This window comes from Trachemys scripta, chromosome 8 (genome assembly GCF_013100865.1).
Source record: "Trachemys scripta elegans isolate TJP31775 chromosome 8, CAS_Tse_1.0, whole genome shotgun sequence".
NCBI lineage: Eukaryota > Metazoa > Chordata > Testudines > Emydidae > Trachemys > Trachemys scripta.
Genome location: NC_048305.1, coordinates 6,786,141 through 6,805,416, shown reverse-complemented (window position 1 = coordinate 6,805,416; position 19,276 = coordinate 6,786,141). Strand labels below are relative to the sequence as shown.

Below are 19,276 nucleotides of genomic sequence, written 5' to 3'. Positions count from 1 at the left end.
GGCGACTTCATTGTCTTCTGCTGTAGTCTATGCCTGATGCCCAGGCTAAACAAGCAGGGTTCATTATCCTGGGAAGTAGCCTGCCTGGGTTCTACTGTTCTCTGTGGTTCTAGGGGACCGTAGAAGCCCTCCAGAGGCAGAGAGGGAAAGCCGGGGTAGGAAGGAAGGAGGTAGGGAGCCTGGGGTGAGGGGGTTTAGTATATAGGAAATGAGTAATGTCCCTTTAAATAGTTTGGGAGACCTTCTCCACCCTGCTTCTTCTGGAGGGCTCCCAAACTACTTAAAGGGACACTACCTAATTTCTGCACATTACGGTGGGGAAGGAGAGGAGGGTGGGTGAACCCCGGTGGGAGGAGAACCAGGGGGTGGGAGAGATATCTACCCAACCAAACCACGTGTGACTTCTCACTCAGGCACCCAGGCTAGGCACTCTGCCCCAGCTATCGCCCTCCCCACTCTCAATCCCGCACTCCCGGAGCGTGCGCTGTGCCTGGCCTCTCTCAGCTTTGCACCTCATGCGTCAGGGTTTAAGCCAAGCTCCAGGTGCTTGGGATTAGGATGAGCCATTAAGGGCAAGGACAGGTCACCCCACATCGGCTACTGTTGGGTTCTTACCCGCGAAGCACCTGGGCTAGATGGACCTTGCCAATTCCTGTGTTCCTATTGTGACTCGGAGAGATAAGCTGTGACTGTCCTACAGGACCTGAGAGACCAGCACGGCTCCAGGCCCAGTCTGATGATGGCTGGGCCCGAACGCCCTGAGTTTGGGTTTGGCTCCGCAGCCAGAGACGCAGCAGGTTTGGGTGCATTCATACACCAGCTGTTGGCTCATCCCTAGGCCCGTGCTGGGTGCCTTGCTCACAGGCCGACCAGGATTGGGCGTGCTGTAGAGACAACGTGCCCAGCCGTGGATGGGGTGGGGAGAGAGGCCCACCCTCTCCGGCATCGCTGTACTGTGCTGGGAGAGTGGCATCCAGGCTGCCTCCACCAATGGGAAGCAATCTGTGATACAGGCCTTTTGCAGGAGGGGAGGAGGGGGTGGAGTCTGCAAGAGGGGATCATGGGCCCTCCCTGGGAATTGTTAGAGCCCAGCTATTTGCACCTCTCCCCGAAACGCTACCGAATGGCGTCCATCCACTCACCTGCCTCCACTCAGGGCACTGACCCCCGTGTGCTCAATCATCGAAGGGCTTGAGCAGGGCGATCCACCTCCACAATAGCTGGCTATATAGGCCATCTCGCCCCGCTACCGTGGTTTAGCTTTGCCTAAGCCTGGGGAGCGCTACAGAGCATATTAACATTCCTCTCCCTTAGCCTCCCCACAGTTAATCTTCATTCCCACCAAAACACAAACGCAACCAGACAGGAGATTATGGAAAGAAAAACAGCCAAAACCTCCCCAAAAGGCAAACGAATCAGGAACCAGCAAGAAACCGGTTGAAAAAGAAGAAACACCTTTAATTTTAAAATCTTTCCTTAAAAACATGTGTATAAAGTTTACAGCATAAAAAATAATATCTCACCGGTATAAATGTGGCTTAATAAGAGCTCTACAAATACATTTGTAAACCTAGGATAACGTTAACACTTTGGTACCTTAGTTTGAACGCAGTTCCGTGTCTTGCCCCCATGATGGCTTAGGAGAGGTTAATAGGAAAAATGCAAATACAGGCGCTGTTTCTGTTCAGAGATTCCACACAGGCCTAATAACGTGCCATAAAAAGGTGCAATCCCAACAGATTATCCATATTGTACCGTGCGGGGGCGAGGGAGGGGCTGAGAGAGAGAGAAATCAATGGGCAAACTCACTAATGCGTTGGACTTGGTAGTGCAGTCTGTAAAGGGGGAAACAGCAAACAGGGGCGGGGGAGTGAGACAGACCAGTCCCCTGTGTCATGGGCCCTTCCACTGCTTGGCTCCTCAGTTTCATTCATCCCCCAAGTCTAGAGGGAACGAATCACACGTCTGGCCAAGCTCTTCTCACAGTAACCCAGGAGCAAACCTAGAACAACTCCATGCCTATGCTCGGGCACTCCAGATTTATACTGGCGTGTCTGAGTGCAGGGTTTGCTCCTCCAAGGGAAACGGGGAATTCCATTGAACTGGGCCAGTGGGGAGGGTGCTGACTTGGGAGTCCTGGGTGCATTTCCCTGCTCTATCACAGACTCCTTGTGTGACCTTAGACAAGTCACTTAGCCTCTCTGGGCATCAGTTCCCTTCTGTACAGTGGCTATACGAGCACTGCCCTGGCCCACAGGGGTACTGTGAGGACAAACACACTAAAGACTGTGAGGCGCAGAGATACCCCCATAATGGGGGCCAGGTAAGTACCATAGATCGAAACAAATGGGTTGAGGCTGCTAGTCTGCTTGGCGGGCAGGCCCCTCCCCAACGTTCCCCGTCTATAAGGCGTGGAGGTGACCATGACTGCAAGATTGCATGAGCACAGAGTACCAGCATCAATGTAACTTCACCTTTAAAAATGGCATTGCTGTGGCTCCAAGCAAAAGATGTGATTCTCTTTCATTTAACTCTGCATCAGGCCATCACGGCTCAAGATGACCTGCTTCCTAATCCACTGTCCCTTCCCTGCAGGGTGTTCCCCTCCATTCCGGCACTGCCACTTGACGCCCAGGGCATGACCGAAGAGACAGCCGGTCAGATGTCCCGTGCCGGTTCTGCCCCGGCGCTTTGCACTTTGGTTCCTACCCATTGAATATCTTCAGAAACGCAGAAGGTTGAAACAAAGGTTAGAGGAACTAGAGATGTGCTAGGTCTGAAATCACTGCAAGCAGGAAGGAAGCGGCTGAGCCTATAACAAGGTTTGAAAGTGAGGGGAGGAGCAGCCCAGGAGACATGCCACGGGGATGGGTGGCTCATTCCACTGCAGTTTGATCTCACTGGGCAGAATTTCATTAATGGTTCTCCCCCCTCCCAATTTGTTACATTCCCAGCTGCTGCCGTCACTGGGACATGCTGTGTAGCTTGTGTCAGTCACCTGTCTGATGCAGCTCAGGTTTCTGATAGGCTTGACCTAAGCAAGTGTCCATACAGGCCTGGAAATCCAGGGGCTGCAGCAGCTTGGTCCCATGGGCCATGGAGGAGAGTTGCCACCTGCAGCAATGTGATGTGGAAGCTGAAGATCGGTTGCCCTTCTGCTGTCTGAAGAGAAACACTGCAGATAAACCACTGGGTCGTATTTAGGGTCGCCAGCGCTGTAGGGCAGGGTCAGGAGCCAGCCACTCTCCTAGCATTGTCTTAAACCGAAAGTGGGGAAAGAAGAACATTTCCCCTGGTATCCTGCATGTGTGTGTGGCGGTTGTGTGAGCCTGTGCCAATATTTTAACCCCTTTGCAAAAACTGGCAAAGCTGGGATTGGCATTAATTGATGTGGGGGAAGATGGAAGGGTGAAAATGAAGGCTCTGTCTCTTTAAATTCCCCCTCCCTTTATGGGGGAAGAGCGGGAGCAGGTGGCCAGTCACTCTTCGCTCCCCACCTGTTCTGGGACTGCCACCTGTCTTGCTATGAGGCAAGGGCTAGGGTCAAACTCAGCTGGAGCAGGAATCCTGTAGGGAACAACCCTGCATGGCTGGGAGGAGGCGATGGACTAATGACATGCTAGTCTAGTTCTTTCTCTAACCTCTGTGCAGTGGAACAAGGAAGGGATCCCCTCCCTCCCCGGTGCTTGGGCTGTGGCAAATCTCTCCCAAAAGGATACAGCTATGAAATATCCCTCCCCTGCTTAGTCCAGTATTGTGGATTGACATAACACGGCGTTCCCCAGGATCTCCATCCAACACTTATCAAGATACTTCCTGCCCGTTGGTGCTGTACCTCCCAGAGAGTTGGTGATCCTAAATTAGGTGGGTCTTTAACACCAGTTTTGGCCAACTTTCTACTGATTGCTCCTTGCACTGCAAGTCTAGCTCCCATCTCACTGCTCTGACTCCACAAAGGACCTGCTGGTCCCCGCAGAGGTGAATAGAGACAACTCAGTTCCAAGTAAAGTCCACTGTGCTCTAGACTTTATAATGTGACGCAAAACACTAAACACGACTCTCCTTACATAAAACCCACCCAACTGAAAATGACAAACATTAAAAAGTCAAACATGTCAGACTGAGCAGCATCTTAAATATGGAGAGAGACACTGTAGTGTAGCAATAGACTCCTGGATGCACAGAAATCGTGACTGGCAGGAGGAAAGTGCATATATTGGAGCGGATAACTTTGTAATGACTGCAGATTAAAATAGGAGTTAAAAAAATATACCGGCGATGGGCCCAAACTGCAGCACTGGATTCCCTTTGGGGGTTCTGGAGACTCCATCATTTGGGGTCCTTGGAAAAGGGGTTCAGTTTGGACCCATCCCCCAACATTAAAAACAAACAAAAAAAGTAACAATATAAAATAAAAACCCTAGAGGAATCAGTTCCCTTCAGGACAAATTATGGCTACAAAATTGATGGCAACAGATGGGTTAAAACATTTGTCGTTCCCAGAAGTCTGACGGATCCAGGTAGGAATTTCAGAAGCAGAGAGAGAGAGAGAGAGAGGGTGTGAACCTTAATGCCTGGCAGATTTTGGCCACGGAATTTCTTCTGGAAACTGTAAGGGATAGGTGTACTTTGCCCATGGAGCCGCCACCATTGTACCCATTGGCTGGTTGGGAATTAAAAAAAAGCAGACTCCTTTCTTTGAAAAGGGTTTTCCCTTCTTGGTGTTCCTGAGGCTACCCAGCTGGACTCTTACCTGGGGGGAGGCTCACCTGGTCAGCACTGTCTGCCCTTATCCGAGGGGGCATCTCACTCTGACACAAGGCAGCGAGTCACTGCACACTCGCAGCACGATGTGAAACCAAACAGCTTTTCCAGCGGAGCAGAAGGCAAATCAAACTCTTCATGTCAAGCCCAGATGGAGCTGGAAGTAGCCAGACAGTGTTCAGCACCAGCACACCTTTGCCAGACTTCCCGCTAGCCCCAGATTCACAAGGTCAGATTTGTACAGCTAAATTTTGCTTAGGGCTGCTGTGCGGGCAGGAGCTAATGAGTTCTTTAAATCACAGGTTCTATTTCAAGTAGTAGCACGGGGCATCATAAAAAGAGAAATCTGCCCTGGCAGATAAAGGCTCTGACCATAGAGGGGATCTATTAAATCCACCCAGATTGAGAGGTCTTAGAAAGCTGGGACAAAAACACAACACAAACTACTTGATAAGAGCAGTATCCCTTCACCTGGCTGAAGCTGTGGTGGCTTGTGCCCTACAGAGCACCTAAGAAACCGAGGAAACGTGGGCTAACCCCAACGATCTATGTTGCTTCCCTGTGGTTTGGGGCATTGCTTGAGTCATGTCCACTGAACGTGGATCTTGCACTACGATCAAGAGGATGCGTGTGTAGGAAAAGAGTTGCCATTCACAGAATGATTCCTGAGGATGATGGGATCTGAGAAATCTGACCATACTTGCAGGAAATAGAGAAACACCTCTGGCCATGGTTTGCAGGATTGCAGTAGCACTTGGCTGGCTACCACTAACAGTGCTACATTTAGCTTTCACATTTTATTAAAAACATAACCCTCCCCGCCACAGGTACCTGTTCCTCTTGATTTAACTTTACAAATATGTCACCATTAACCAGAGCTGATTGGAAAACACACCAAAACTGTCAATGTTTTTCGGTGGACAGTTTTAGACGGCTCTATAAACTGGCCGACAAACCTCCACAAAGAACGTCATTGAAAATGTGAACATTTCCAACCATCTCTGTTAATAAGAGCACAGCCACCATGTGTGTGAGAGGGACAGGGAAGTGGATGAGCTAGAGGGAGCTGTGGGTGTGGAGGAAAAGGGTGCTAAGCAATTTGATGCTATTCAAAAGGGAGAAAATGCTGGTTTCCAAGCTGAAGACATTGTCATAACCTTCCTGTTTTGGGGGATTTTCATGGTTTCCTTGTTTTCCACCTGGTTTATCTCTTCGACTAACGAGTGGAAGCTCAGAGCGCTACAGGTCACAGCCCTGCCAATGGGGTAGAGGAGGGGTTTGAAGCAAGACGAGAGGTTCTCCAACATTTCCATTCTGCATTCCACTTTCTAAGAGAAAGTCCCTGTCTTAGGCCCACTTCCCATCCGACAACCTGATCCTTCCTCCTCTGCTTGGGTCCCAAAATGTACCATCCTGCAAGGCTCCATGGATCCTGTCAGCATGAGAACGGCTGCTCCTGGCAAACACAAATGCTGCTTGTTGTTTAAAAGTTGGCTCCCCCCAATGTATTTGTACAGTCAAAGAGACTGTAAGTGGCAGGACCATAAACCCTATACAGCTCTCAGATGACTTCACAAACTCTCTCTCTCTCTCTCTCTCGCTGTCCCTGGATCGCCTGGGTTTGTGTTTATGCAGCCTGGTTACTCACCTAGGGCAAGAGGCTGCAATTCACGTGAGGGACCCAGACGGCACAGAAAGGGGAACTCGTATGAACAAAGTAACATCAACGTCATACCACTGCTTCCCAAAGATAAAACAAAGATTCTGGAGCCAGTTGGGCTGAGAGACTTTCCCAGCAGGTGAAATAGGTTCCGTGGCACTAGAAGATTAATGAATAGCCATTTGTGTTCCTATACTGGCCCTGGCTAGTGAATTAAGAGATCTTATTTGTTCCCTTTAAATGAGCGATATGGAGACTATCTAGGCTTAGAGTCCACACAGAGGAAGATAACGCTGGAATGTGTTGCTGCTGCCACAGCAGAGTCATTATCAGAGCATCCCTGATTCCTGGCAGGCCCTTAGGAACCCAGGGTGCTGTTGTGGGCAGAAAGAGGGTCAGCCTATGACATCTCCTTGGGGGTGGAGGAAAAGGGTGCTAATGCAGCATTGTGGCCCAGTGCCACAGGTACCTGTACCACAGTGCTTGTGGTGCCGCATTCCTCTCAGAAAGGCTGGAGAGGACAAGAGGGGAAGAACGTGACTGGTTTCTCCTGGTGACTGGATTCTCCATGGCTCGTTTCTCCTCAGCGGCTATAATAGCTCTGCTGTGCTTGAGAGAGAATCCAATCAGTATGATCCTGTTCTCTTGTGACTGGGGCCTGGCCTATTGGCTTCCCGACGCCCCACCAGGGAGCTGCAAGGAATCGGTCTGTCCAGCCCAGCCACATATGGCAGTTGTACCACAGCGTGGCGGGTACGCAGAACATCAAAGAGGCAGCTTCGGCCCAGATGGAGACTGGAATTCAGAGCCACCTGTTGCACCGGGGTGTGGGAAAGAGGCTGGGATATCAAACAAATGGAGTGAACGGCAGTATCTCCTCTGGAGACCCGCTGGAGCCCTGCCCCTTGGTCTGGGAGCACTGCAGGCTTCACTGTGAGGAGAAGAGGTTTGTCTGTGAGGAGACCCCGCCTCATCTCAGTAGTTTGATCAATGGGGTGGAGTGTGGCAGCGAGGCTGGGGGAGAGGAAAGGTGCCTCTATAGTCCACGTTGTGCTGGGAGGTGGGACGGAGGGCGGGATAAAGAAGCACCCGTCTAGGTTCTCCACCAAGTTTGGTTGCCCCCCAGCTGGTCTCACTGGTAGGGTGTGGGGTAGCATCAGCCCTGCCCTTTTTACAGAAAACTCTCTTCCATGTCGTGGTGCCCTTGGCTTGGCTCCTGGCAGCCTGACTTTGGTTCAGGTTCCTCCTGTTCCCCTTCCTGCTGTAGGTCCAGGGGGCTGTCACAGGATATTGTGGATGCAGTGTTCACTTCATTCAGAGTAGAACTAAAGGGGAGGAGAGAAAGGAGAGAAATAAATGTGCTGTCTGTAATCGCTGATGTCCCAAGCGAGGACCCACTTGCTAGGGAAGACGTGGCTGGCTCTCTTGTGGCACGAGGAGTGACTACCTACGCCCCCACAGTGGCCCAGTGTCATCCTCCATCTTAGACAGGCTCCAACTCCCACAGAACGATTGACAAAATGGAACTTAAATTCACCCCCCTCACTCGCACACAGTGCAGCCATCAACGCCCCACGGGCTGTGCACACCTGGCGCGCTAGCTGCTGCGTAAACATAACAACTTGCTGTCCAGCCTCTCCCCGGGCCCCCAGCCCAGCCTGGCGTGAGGACCTTGAATGGCAGCTGGCAGTGCAGATAGACTGGGCAGCTGTGAAGGGAAAGGCCAGGCTGTGGGTAGATTTAAGGATCCTGAGAGTGAAGGGAGCTGATCCTGGAGCTGCTTTACCTGTTCCGCCTCCCCCCACCCCCACCCCTTTCTACCTGACCACACTCTCCTGCTTTTGTTGTATGAAGCATTTGTTGTATGAAGCATTTGTTGTTTAGATCTCAGGATGGTCAGAGATCAGATTCGGGGGAAGCATGAAGAGGCCTGTGTTTGCTACCTGGCCCGGCTGACCGAAGCCTCCTGAGGGGCGTCGTCGATTCCGTCGGGCTTGGGGTCAGGAAGAGGGATGATGTACTCATTGTCCCCCTCGTCCTGCTGCACGGCTGTATAGAGGACACTTCCGGTGCCGGAGCTGGGGGTGAGCCCGGCGCTGCTGACCCCGGGGATTCTGGGCCTTGTGCGCAGAACAGCAGGGTGGTCACTCTTCAGGAACTCTTCCTCGACCTGTTGGTACCTCTGCTCCCGCAGGGCAGGTTACAAAAGAAACAAGGAGGGTGAGAGGCGGTTGTGCTAACCGGGGTCAAGCCGGCATCCTCAGGCATATAAAGAGAAACTACAGAGTCTGGGCCCTGTTCCCACTGGAAGCCGCACACTGTGCACTGCTACAGTGCGCTCCATTTCAGGATCGCACGGTGCTTCCCAGACACGAGTTAATGAAGCCCTCAAGGCAGCCCTGGGAGAGAGGAGGCCGATTTCAAAGCATCCCCTGAGCGGCTCCATTTTTGGGTGAGCCACCTGAGATATCGGGGTGATACTGCTGTTCTCCATGGTGCTCTATGTCTGTGTGAGTGAGAGGAGATCAGGCCTTCTGTGTCCAAAATCTGAGGCACGCCCGCGGATGGCTGGACAATTGGGGAAGCACATGGAATGGAGTGACCCGAGAACACTGGGGAAGAGCCAGGAACAGAACTCAGATCTCCTGAGCCCCAATCCTGGGCGTCAACAACTAGACAATGCTCACACCTGACATTTGTCCCTCTCTTTTTATGTATCCAGGGTATTACCAATATGCCCAGCCACGCTGGGAAATGTCACTTTACAAAAGGCTGCTGATTTTTTTCCTACAGCAAATTGATCTTTATAGCAAGTTGCTGGAAACAGTGTCGCTTTTCGTTTTTTTCTCTGAATTGACCAGCAAATATATTTCAAGCCTTATGAATTAAACTGTTAACATTTCATTATCACCACTGACCCCGAAAAGCCCGAAGTGCTTTACAAAATCTCAGACAAACTATACACAGGGAGCACTTTGCCACCAAAGTCCAGCCACCTCTGAGAAATGGCAAATGTTTAACTGCACACAGCAACGCTACACAGCATTTAGGGCAGGACGTGAAGAAGAATGCTGTGTCCAGTTTGAACTGCAAGAGGAATTTAGATCGCCAGAATGTACTTGCTTGAGTTGGAATATGCCCTGGAGAACATAGGCCCCGACTTCCCCTCTTTCTCCTGGGTGCCTGACACCCGCCCCCTGCCCCGCCCCTGCTCCACCCCTTCCATGAGGCCCCACCCCCATTCCAACCCTTTCCCCTAAGTCCCCGCCCCAACGCTGCCCCCTCCCTGCCCCTATTCCAACTCCTTCCCCAAATCCCCGCCCTGCCTCTTCCCCGCCTCCTCCCCTGAGCAAGCCATGTTCCCGCTCGTGTGCTAATGCTGCCAAACAGCTGTTTGGTGGCGGCCGGGCGGGAAGTGCTGGGAGGCTGGGGGTTGGAGCGGGGACGTGGCACGCTCGGGGGAGGAGGGGAGCTTGGCTGCCAGTGGGTGCAGAGCACCCACTAATTTTTCCCCGTGGGTGCTCCAGCCCCAGAGCACCCACGGAGTTGGCGCTTATGCTGGAGAATGGGATTAACACCACTTTCCCTCCCCAAAATACCTGGGGATCTTATAGACCAGAATTTGTCAGAGCCTCAGTTCTCCAGCTCAGCTGAAAGATGCATCACCAAGTATAGAAGATGTTTGGCTGTAAAATGGGGCTCATTTCTCATACAGACGCTGTATATTTCAAGGATAGGTTATATTTAATTTAGACAAAGGAAGAAATGCCTGTGGTGTATCTAACTAAGGTGCTGACATGTCCCGGGCCGGCTCCAGGCACCAGCCGACCAAGCACGTGCTTGGGGCGGCACCTTGTAAGGGGCGGCCAATCTTGGTGTGGCGGGGGGCGCTTGGGGTGTTTGTTGTTGTTGTTTTGGTTTTGGCCGGGCGGCGCGTGGGGTGGGGGTGGGGGGGGGGTTGTTNGGGGTGGGGGGGGGTTTCGGCGGCACAGCACTGGGTGGGGGGGGGTGTTTCGGCAGTGTGACGCTTAGGTTTTTTTTTGTTTGTTTTTGTTTCGGGGGGGCGGCGCTCGAGGTTCTGTTGTTGTTGTTGTTTTGGTTTCGGCCGGGCGGCGCTCAGGGGGCTGGGTTGTTTGTGTTTTGGCGGCGTGGCGTGGCGCTCTGGGGGGGAGTGTTTTGGCGGCATGGTGCTCGGGGGGGTGTTTGGCGGCGTGGTGCTTGGTTCCCCCCCCTTTCCGGTGGCGCGGTGCTCGAGGGTGTGTATTTTGGTGGCGCGGCGCTCGGGGTTTTGTTGTTGTTTTTTTTCCGGTGGCGCGGCACTTGGGGGGTGTTTTGGTGGCACGGTGCTGGGGGGGTGTTTCGGAGGCGGGCTGCTCTTTTTTTTTCGTTTTTTTCCCCGGCAGTGAGGCGCTCAGAGGTGGGGGGTGTTTCGGCGGCGCGGCACTCGGGAGGGGAGTGTTTCGGCGGCGCGGCGCAGTGCTGGGGGGGTGTTTCGGCGGGGCAGCACTCGGGGGAGGTGTTTCGGCATGGTGGTGTGGTGCTCGGGGGGGGGTGTTACGGCGAGGCGGCGCTCTTTTTTTTTTGCTTGGGACGGCAAAAAAGTTAGAGCCGGCCCTGGACATGTCCCACATTACTACAGCATCAGAACTCCTCATAATCTTTAATGTATTTAACCTCACAACACCCCTGTGAAATAGGGCGGTGCTATTCTTCCCATTTTATAGATGGGGAACTGAGGCACAGAGAGACTCATTGCCCAACGTTACACAAGAAGCCTGGCAGAGCAGGGACTTGAACCCGTCTCCCAAGCCCTAGGCTAGTACCCTAACCACTGGACCCTCCTTCCTCTATAGTAGAGTCTCCTCCCCACACTCCCAACATAGCATTCCTGGGACATACCTTCTTGTATCCATCTGCCAGGAGGTTCCCCATAAGTACCACCAGCTGAGAGAAGGAAGGTCTTATTTCAAACTTCTCTTCCCAACATTTCTGCATGATGTCATAGCTGGGGAGATGGAGTGGGGGGAGGAAGGACATCACAGAGAGTTAGATGGCGGAAGGGGTGATGGAGCCAGTTTGAGGAGATGTGGCCAGTGCAAATGTGCACAGTGAACACTTACATCTCGTTGGAAGCATGGGTGGGTTTAGACATTCGGTAGCCACATTTGATGGCATTGTAGAACTGCTCATTCATGGGTAGTTCAGGGTATGGAGTCCCACCTAGGAGGAGAAAGAAGAGCTGGAAACCAGGCTAACGGGGAGGCTCCACCACACTCACACTGTCAGTGTTGTTATAACACCAGCACCACCCTCCTTCCCATTTGTTCACCATTCCTACCCCACCTTCATCGCCAGTCCTGTGCGAGTCAGTGTGTGATAGGACAAGGCTCTATCACAGAGGCATGGGTGGGATGGGACTCAGGGATTGGTATCTTTCTCCCATGGTGGGACTGCAGGGAGATTCAGGGACAAGCCGTGCAGGACCTGTGCGGTCCTGGGAGGTGGGTTGTGTTCTAATGAAGGAGAGTGATTCTTAGGGCACTTACCCAGGGTAAATATCTCCCAGAGAAGGATCCCAAAAGACCACACATCACTCAGGGTTGTGTAGAGGTTGTTGAAGATGCTCTCAGGTGCCATCCATTTCAAAGGCAGGAAGGTCTGTGAGAATGAGAGAGAGCAGGAATGGGTTAGGCCCACGAGTCAGCCAAGCCCCTGGGGACAGCTCACTTCTGCACCAAAAAGCAGGGAAGTTGGACACCTTCCCCTTGACTCTTCAGGGAGCCCAGTTTACAAAGGCTGAGGAGAGCCCCTTGGAGCAACTCTCAAGCACTTTGCATCAACTGTTTCCCTTAGGGCCTTGACTCCCATTTCCCAGAGCAGGGTGTTACACGGACCCTTGTCAGATGGGACAGGAGAACTGCAGTCCCCCTCACAGTTCCACTCAGTACCGACACTGGCTGTCCCCCTGCTGAGGTCTCTCCCCCACTCACACCATCACGGAGAGGTTCTGGCCCTGCAAAGCCACCTCCCTTCCAGAGCTGAGTTCTCCTGCTGGGCCACTACACCAGCCTGGCCAAATGGACTATTGGCTTTCGGAGACAGACCTGCAGCTGCTGAAAGGTGCCAAAATGACAGTCCGGGGAAAGAAGGCCCCAGTGTCCCCCCGGCATCCCCTGGGGCAGCTGCAGCACGAGCTTCCCTCATGTCCGCTCTCCAGTGCACCTCAGCTCTGACCAGGAGAAGCTGCCTTCTCAGGTCAGACATCAGCTCAGTTTCTACATCCATTCTCATCTCAGCCAACAAGCCTGATTGCTGCAATGGAGGCTTTTGTGACATGGACACCCGGCCTTCGACTGAGTCTACTGACTCAGCTGCCACCAGGCCACTGAAATGCAGTCAGATGGTGACTTTCCACCCATCCCAGTCTAAGCTGGATGTCTGAAACCTGGCAAATGTGCATCACTATGAATTAGGGTGACCAGATGTCCCGATTTTATAGGGACTGTCCCGATTTTGGGGTCTTTTACTTATATGGGCTCCTATTACCTCCCATCTCCTGTCCCGATTTTTCACACTTGCTGGCTGGTCACCCTACTATGAATAGATCTGACAGAACAGGACCTGCCTGGAGATTTCTAAGAAGCCAGGAAGAGAGGACCAAGATAGATATCCTAGTCCTCTTCTCTCCATGTTTCCTGTCTTTGGCCCAATCCAGCCCTGCTTGTGCTGCACTGAAACTTGCCTTGCGTGCAGCTTCAGCTGCGTGGCGCCCTGTGCTGGATGTGGATTTCCTTGCGCAACTGGTATCAAAAATAATCCCCAGGAAGGATTGCGAAGGGGCCTGGTTTCATTTCCTATTTTATGAGGAACAGCAGCGGCAGCAAAGCAGGATTGGAAAGCCCCAGCCCTGCTGCGGAGGGGGAAAGGGCGGGGCCTTGCCCCTTGCCCATGAACTGAGTGGGTGGCCAAGGCTCCTGCGTTACACTGGCTGCTTCTGGCTTCCAAGCAACGAGGGCAGCTCACCTACCCCTGCCGAGCTCTCCACTCCCAGCTTTGCCTGGCTGGCAGTGATTCAGCAAGAGGAGGGGAGTGGAACACGATTCCAGTGTGGTCTGGTGGCTCAACCCCTGCACTAACACTCAGGACCTAGGTTCTAGCCCCAGCTCTGCCACTCACCTGCTGAGTGACCCTGGGCAAGTCCCTTTGCCTCTCTGTGCCTCAGTTTCCCCAGCTGTAAAGTGAGGTAATAACACTGACCTCCTTCATAAAGCTCTTTGAGAACTGCTGATGTGACGGGGTAGGGATTATTCATCTTCCCCCAGCCCTGCCTTGCCTATTGGAATTTAAAACAAAGAGAACATCCTGGAGGATGCTCGTTGGAACCAGGGGCCCTTTCCGACCTGAAAGGCCCAAATCTCCTTCCTTGAAAGCACTCGCAGGGGAGCCTGCAGAAAAGCGCTTCCTCTTTCTGTGCAGTCTAGTGGTTAGAGCAGGGGCTGGGAGGCGGAAGATCCGGATCCCATTCCCAGCTCTGCAAGTGATTCATGGTGACGCAGCTCAGCCTCTCAATCTGAAGGATGGTTCAGAGCCACTAGCCGCACAGGGATAGGGTGAGGGGTGGTCCCGTGCTCTGGGGTCCTTGAACAAAAGGGGCTGTATTCATGGGCAGTTACTAATGCTGTTTTCTAAGTTCCTGCATAGGACCCTAGAAAGCACGTTCATGTGGTTCCATTAGAGGTAAAGCTGGGGTTAAAGTAAGAGGGGGAAAGGGAGGCAGAGAGAAATCTCCCCCTCCTCTCCCTGACTTGGGGGATCAGTGCACCCACAGCTCCCCCTCCTCCGTGGCTGGTGGGGAAAGTTCCCCACCTATCTAGTCTAACCACCGTGTAACGCCACGAGGCAAAGCACACTGGGAACTGGGATGCAAATGGCACTAATTACCCTTAGCACTTGTTGCCATTTCAGAGGCAGGGGAATATTCAAGGAGCTGACTGAGGAGATATCTGAGCCATTAGCAATTATCTTTCAAAAGTCATGGAAGACAGGAGACATTCCAGAAGACTGGAAAAGGGCAAATATAGTGCCCATATATAAAAAGGGAAATAAGGACAACCCGGGGAATTACAGACCAGTCAGCTTCTGTACCCGGAAAGGTAATGGAGCAAATAATTAAGCAATCAATTTGCAAACACCTAGAAGATAATAAGGTGATAACAGTCAGCATAGATTTGTCAAGAACAAATTGTGTCAAACCAACCTGATAGCTTTCTTTGACAGGGTAACAAGCCTTGTGGATGGGGGGACATGGCAGATGTGGTATATCTTGACTTTATAAGGCTTTTGATACTGTCTCGCATGACCGTCTCATAAACAAACTAGGGAAATGCAACCCAGATGGAGCTACTATAAAGTGGGTGTATAATTGGTTGGAAAATCGTTCCCAGAGAGTAGTTATCAGTGGGTCACAGTCATGCTGGAAGGGCATAACGAGTGGGGTCCTGCAGGGATCGGTTCTGGGTCCTGTTATGTTCAATATCTTAAATTGGTGATTTAGATAACGGCATAGAGAGTTCACTTATAAAGTTTGTGGACAATACCAAGCTGGGCGGGCTTGCAAGTGCTTTGGAGGATAGGATTGAAGTTCAAAATGCTCTGGACAAACTGGAGAAATGGTCTGAAGTAAATAGGATGAAATTCAATAAGGACAAATACCAAGTACTCCACTTAGGAAGGAACAATCAGTTGCACACATACAAAATGGGAAATGACTGCCTAGGTAGGAGTACTGCGGAAACGGATCTGGGGGTCACAGCGGATCACAAGCTAAATATGAGTCAACAGTGTAACGCTGTTGAAAAAAAGCAAACCTCATTCTGGGATCTATTAGCAGAAGAATTGTAAGCAAGACATGAGAAGTAATTCTTCCGCTCTACTCTGTGCTGATTAGGCCTCAGCTGGAGTATTGTGTCCAGTTCTGGGCATCGCATTTCAGGAAAGATGTGGACAAATTGGAGAAAGTGCAGAGAAGAGCAACAAAAGTGATTAAAGGTCTAGAAAACATGACCTATGAGGGAAGATTGAAAAAATTGGGTTTGTTTAGTAGGAGAAGAGAAGACTGAGAGGGGACATGATAACAGTTTTCATGTACATAAAAGGTTGTTACAAGCAGGAGGGAGAAAAACTGTTCTTCTTAACCTCTGAGGATAGGACAAGAAGCAATGGGCTTAAATTGCAGCAAGGGCGGTTTAAATTGGACATGAGGAAAGACTTCCTGTAAGAGTGGTTAAGCCCTGGAATAAATTGCCTAGGGAGGTTGTAGAATCTCCATCATTGGGGATTTTTAAGAGCAGGTTGGACAAACACCTGGTCAGAGATGGTCTAGATAATACTTAGTCCTGCCTTGAGCGCAGGGAACTGGACTAGGTGACCTCTCGAGGTCCCTTCCAGTTCTATGATTCTATGATTTATTGTCAGGATAATAGACTGTTCGGACTATTTGGGGACGGGGAAAGGATCAAGGGAGTCAGGTGAGAGTTCTGCCCCGGTCCTTGGGAAGAGAGATTCCCGCCTGGTAGAACAAGGTGTGTATGCGCCTGCTGGAATAGGGCAGGAAGGGAGGGGACCTGGGTCCCTGACTCACGCTGCCTTTGGAGATATAGTTGGAATCCCTCATGATATCTCTGGCCAGGCCAAAGTCACAGATCTTCACCAGCTTCCCCTCGCAGATGAGGACGTTCCTTGCTGCCAGGTCTCGGTGCACACACTGTAGGGGAGGAGACAGGGTGCCATTAGAGGGGGGGGGCCCAGGCCACAGAACACAAGCAACAGAAGGTGCCATGGAGGTTGTCATGGTAACAGAGCAACCCCCCCCCCCCAGAAAGTAGCGAAACGAGCAATGATGCAGATTGCAGATGGACAGTCGGAGTCTAGGAGCAGCAGGGTTAGGCCAGCCTGGCTTACGTCTTCACGTACCCCGGACATAGCATGCTCACTGGGTTTGCTCAAGCATTGCATTGGCACCAGCAAAGAAGAAAGACTCCTCCAGTATCAGCACGGACAGTTGATACTGCTGGCATCTCATTTAATGCAAGCTGCCTGGCCAGGCATGTGAAGGAGACTGGGAGACCCGCCTGTCTCGTGGGGCCCCAGAAATGTCACTTTGGGCTTCTCTCTAGGGCCATCCCCATTGCTGTCACACCCCAGCTATAGACTTTTCCTAACAAACAACAGAGCTTTGGTTTCACTGACAATTGGCCTAAGCTCAGCCAGTCGAATTAGCCTTGGAGACCCCGGGAGCTCTGTCCTCATTGGCAGTTCAGCTTGAATGCCCACTGAAGTATCTGTTTCCAGAAGCCTTTAGGCTGTGAGTGTGCTACTGATGGCTGATTGTTCATTGGCACAGCACTGGCCTCTGGTGAGGATGCTTCTGGCTCTGAGGAAAGGAAACCAGACAGCACCAGGACCAACCGGAGAGTGGCTCTAAGGGGCTGCAGGCTGGGGGTTTGGAAGGCAGTGGAGCCAGACCTACTTTAACACATAGTATGGCCACACAGGCGCCAGGACAGTGCCAGCAAGTCGAGGCGGTCAGTGGCTATTTGACGCAAAGGCCTGTCAGAGAGGCAGAGTCGGCTCCTGGTGAAGCCTGACTGAAGGTCTAGCTGGTCAGGAGGACTTTCATGTCACACACCAAGAAAGAGCTTTGATTTCTTCCCTTTCAGAGCCCACTCCCGCCAAACCCGCCTGGCAACTCGGCACACATACATTTTTGGACGCAAGGAACTCCATCCCGTTGGCCACCTGGAAACTAAACCCAATCAGGTCTGTGTAGCTGAGGAGTGGGGACTCGTTTATCAGGGTCACGCGGTCCGTCCTTTCGGGAGCTGGAGGGAGGAAAAAGGCACAACGGCTGTTACCAGGCTCCCACACGGATTAAAGATGGGGCTCGCGTCGGTGGGAACAGAAGTTGGTCTGGGGTTTTTCAGACCTCCACAGAGCCTCAGTGTGGGAGAAACTGTGCCAGCACTGTTCTGGCTCAGCAGACCCTGCGGGAATCCGCTCACATCCCAACCAGCTCCTAAAGCAAAGGAAACCAGTCACCGTGGCACGAACACCATCTCCCTCCCTTCCAGGGACTCCCGTTACCTGAGGGGGAATAGCTGTCCAGCTCGTAGGGAGTGCCGTAGTTGGAGGACTCAATGTCAGCATACTTGATCTCTCCCTTCATATCAGACATGGGAACGTAGTCCAGGGAGTCATCCTTGCTCATATCCATGTAGCCCCCGTCGCTTTCGATAGAGAAGGAGGTGAGGCTGGAATGGGGAAGCAAAGAAACCATTCAGAACAGATAGTGTAAGAGAAAGGGTGGAGTGGATGTCAGATTCAGAGAAGGGAGGCTTAATTTCAGGGACTGTGGTTACGGTGGGCCAGAATTCCAAACATAGGCATGGACAATGGCACACGTATCGTTGCTCAGGCCTGAGTGGTGGGTGCAAATTCCGATGCACGAAGCAGGGATTGGCACGTGCATGGCCACACGTGAGCAAATGCCCCCTTTCCACGTGCACCTTGGAAATTTGTTGCGTATCTGAGGTGTGCACAACTGTATGCACATATCCGCACATGCCTAAGGGCAAAAATCTGACTCTGAATTTCCTTCTCCCTAAACAGGAGGGGGGGCCACCCCAGGTGGGGGTAGGAGGGGCGTTGGTACCTTTGAAAGCACTGGAGAGGGGAATGAATGACTCTGCAGATTGAACTGCCCTCTTCTCTCAGGAGAGGTGGCAGGAGCCACACTAAATTGAGTTTTTAAAATCCTCATTCTTTAGTTAACCACTGGGCCACATCTCCTACAAGGCCTGAGCCCAGCCTCTCTAAGCACATCTGCAATTTGGTGCCTGCATTTCCCATGTGAGTTTTTGCACAGGAGTCAACTCACATTGGTGCAGGCGAACAGGGTCCTTAGAGGGAGTCCTGCGGTCTGTATGCAAAAGCATATGCAAATTTGCCTGCTTACTCTTGCATGCCTGTGTGTAGGCGGGCGGCTGGGCTGGAGCAGAACAGCCCTTGCTGTGAGCGCAGTCTTTAAATGGTTAATGTTAAACCAAACTCAAGGTTGGCTCTGTGCCTTTAAACTAGTAAACACAAGAGATGACTGCTCAGTTACAGTGTTTAAGTAGAAGCCAAGCCCCTGAGCAGCCCTGCCTCCCGCCAGTCCTAATATTCTGGGATAGTACCAAGAACCTCCTCTTGTATTCCTCTCTCACTCAGCACTGCCCAGTTCAGACACAGGCAAGCCTTCTTAACTGGCCTGCTGGCTCCCTATTGGTCAGTGTCTTCTTATGGCCCTTCTAGGCCCCTGGAGGACTAAGTCTCATTGGTAGTCTGGCCCTGAGCGGGTTTTCCTTAAGCAAAAGAGTCCAGAGATTTTGAAGATCTGGGCCAGGCTGTCAGGACCCAAAGCCTCTAGCAGGCAGCAGAGAAGGCCTGACAGACCCCATCACAGTGTGCAAATGAGGTGATGGTGCATATCTAATTATCCATTTGCATGTGCTACTATGGTAACCCTGTACACAAAACCTGAGGTCTCCTTTTGGGCCTAACTGCCTAAATAGTAACTATCCATTTTAGAAGAACAGGAGTACTTGTGGCACCTTAGAGACTAACAAATTTATTAGAGCATAAGCTTTCGTGGACTACAGCCCACTTGAAGAAGCCCACGAAAGCTTATGCTCTAATAAATTTGTTAGTCTCTAAGATGCCACAAGTACTCCTGTTCTTTTTGCGGATACAGACTAACACGGCTGCTACTCTGAAACCTGAAAATGCAGTGGAACACTAAAGCATTTCATGTTT

At 51.8% G+C, this 19,276-nt stretch overlaps 1 protein-coding gene across 1 annotated transcript; it reads right to left on the bottom strand.

The window, feature by feature from the left end:
- Positions 1-1,437: 1,437 nt before the first annotated feature.
- Positions 1,438-19,044, bottom strand: PDGFRB (platelet derived growth factor receptor beta). The gene is made up of 8 exons (XM_034778888.1): positions 17,567-19,044; positions 17,186-17,304; positions 16,065-16,187; positions 11,971-12,082; positions 11,545-11,644; positions 11,324-11,429; positions 8,368-8,606; positions 1,438-7,749 (listed from the first exon to the last, which is right to left on the bottom strand). The coding sequence occupies exons 1-8, from the start codon at positions 17,757-17,759 to the stop codon at positions 7,596-7,598; spliced, it is 1,146 nt and encodes a 381-aa protein (XP_034634779.1). The 5' UTR covers positions 17,760-19,044; the 3' UTR covers positions 1,438-7,595.
- Between the last annotated feature and the right edge of the window lie 232 nt (positions 19,045-19,276).

Coding starts and splice junctions, on each gene's coding strand:
- PDGFRB (XM_034778888.1), bottom strand. CDS start 17,759: ATGGTTTCTTTGCTTCCCCATTCCAGCCTCACCTCCTTCTCTATCGAA. Junction 8,607..11,323: donor TGGCAGATGGATACAAGAAG/GTATGTCCCAGG, acceptor CTGCGGGAGCAG/AGGTACCAACAGGTCGAGGA. Junction 7,750..8,367: donor GCTTCGGTCAGCCGGGCCAG/GTAGCAAACACA, acceptor CCTCCCCTTTAG/TTCTACTCTGAATGAAGTGA.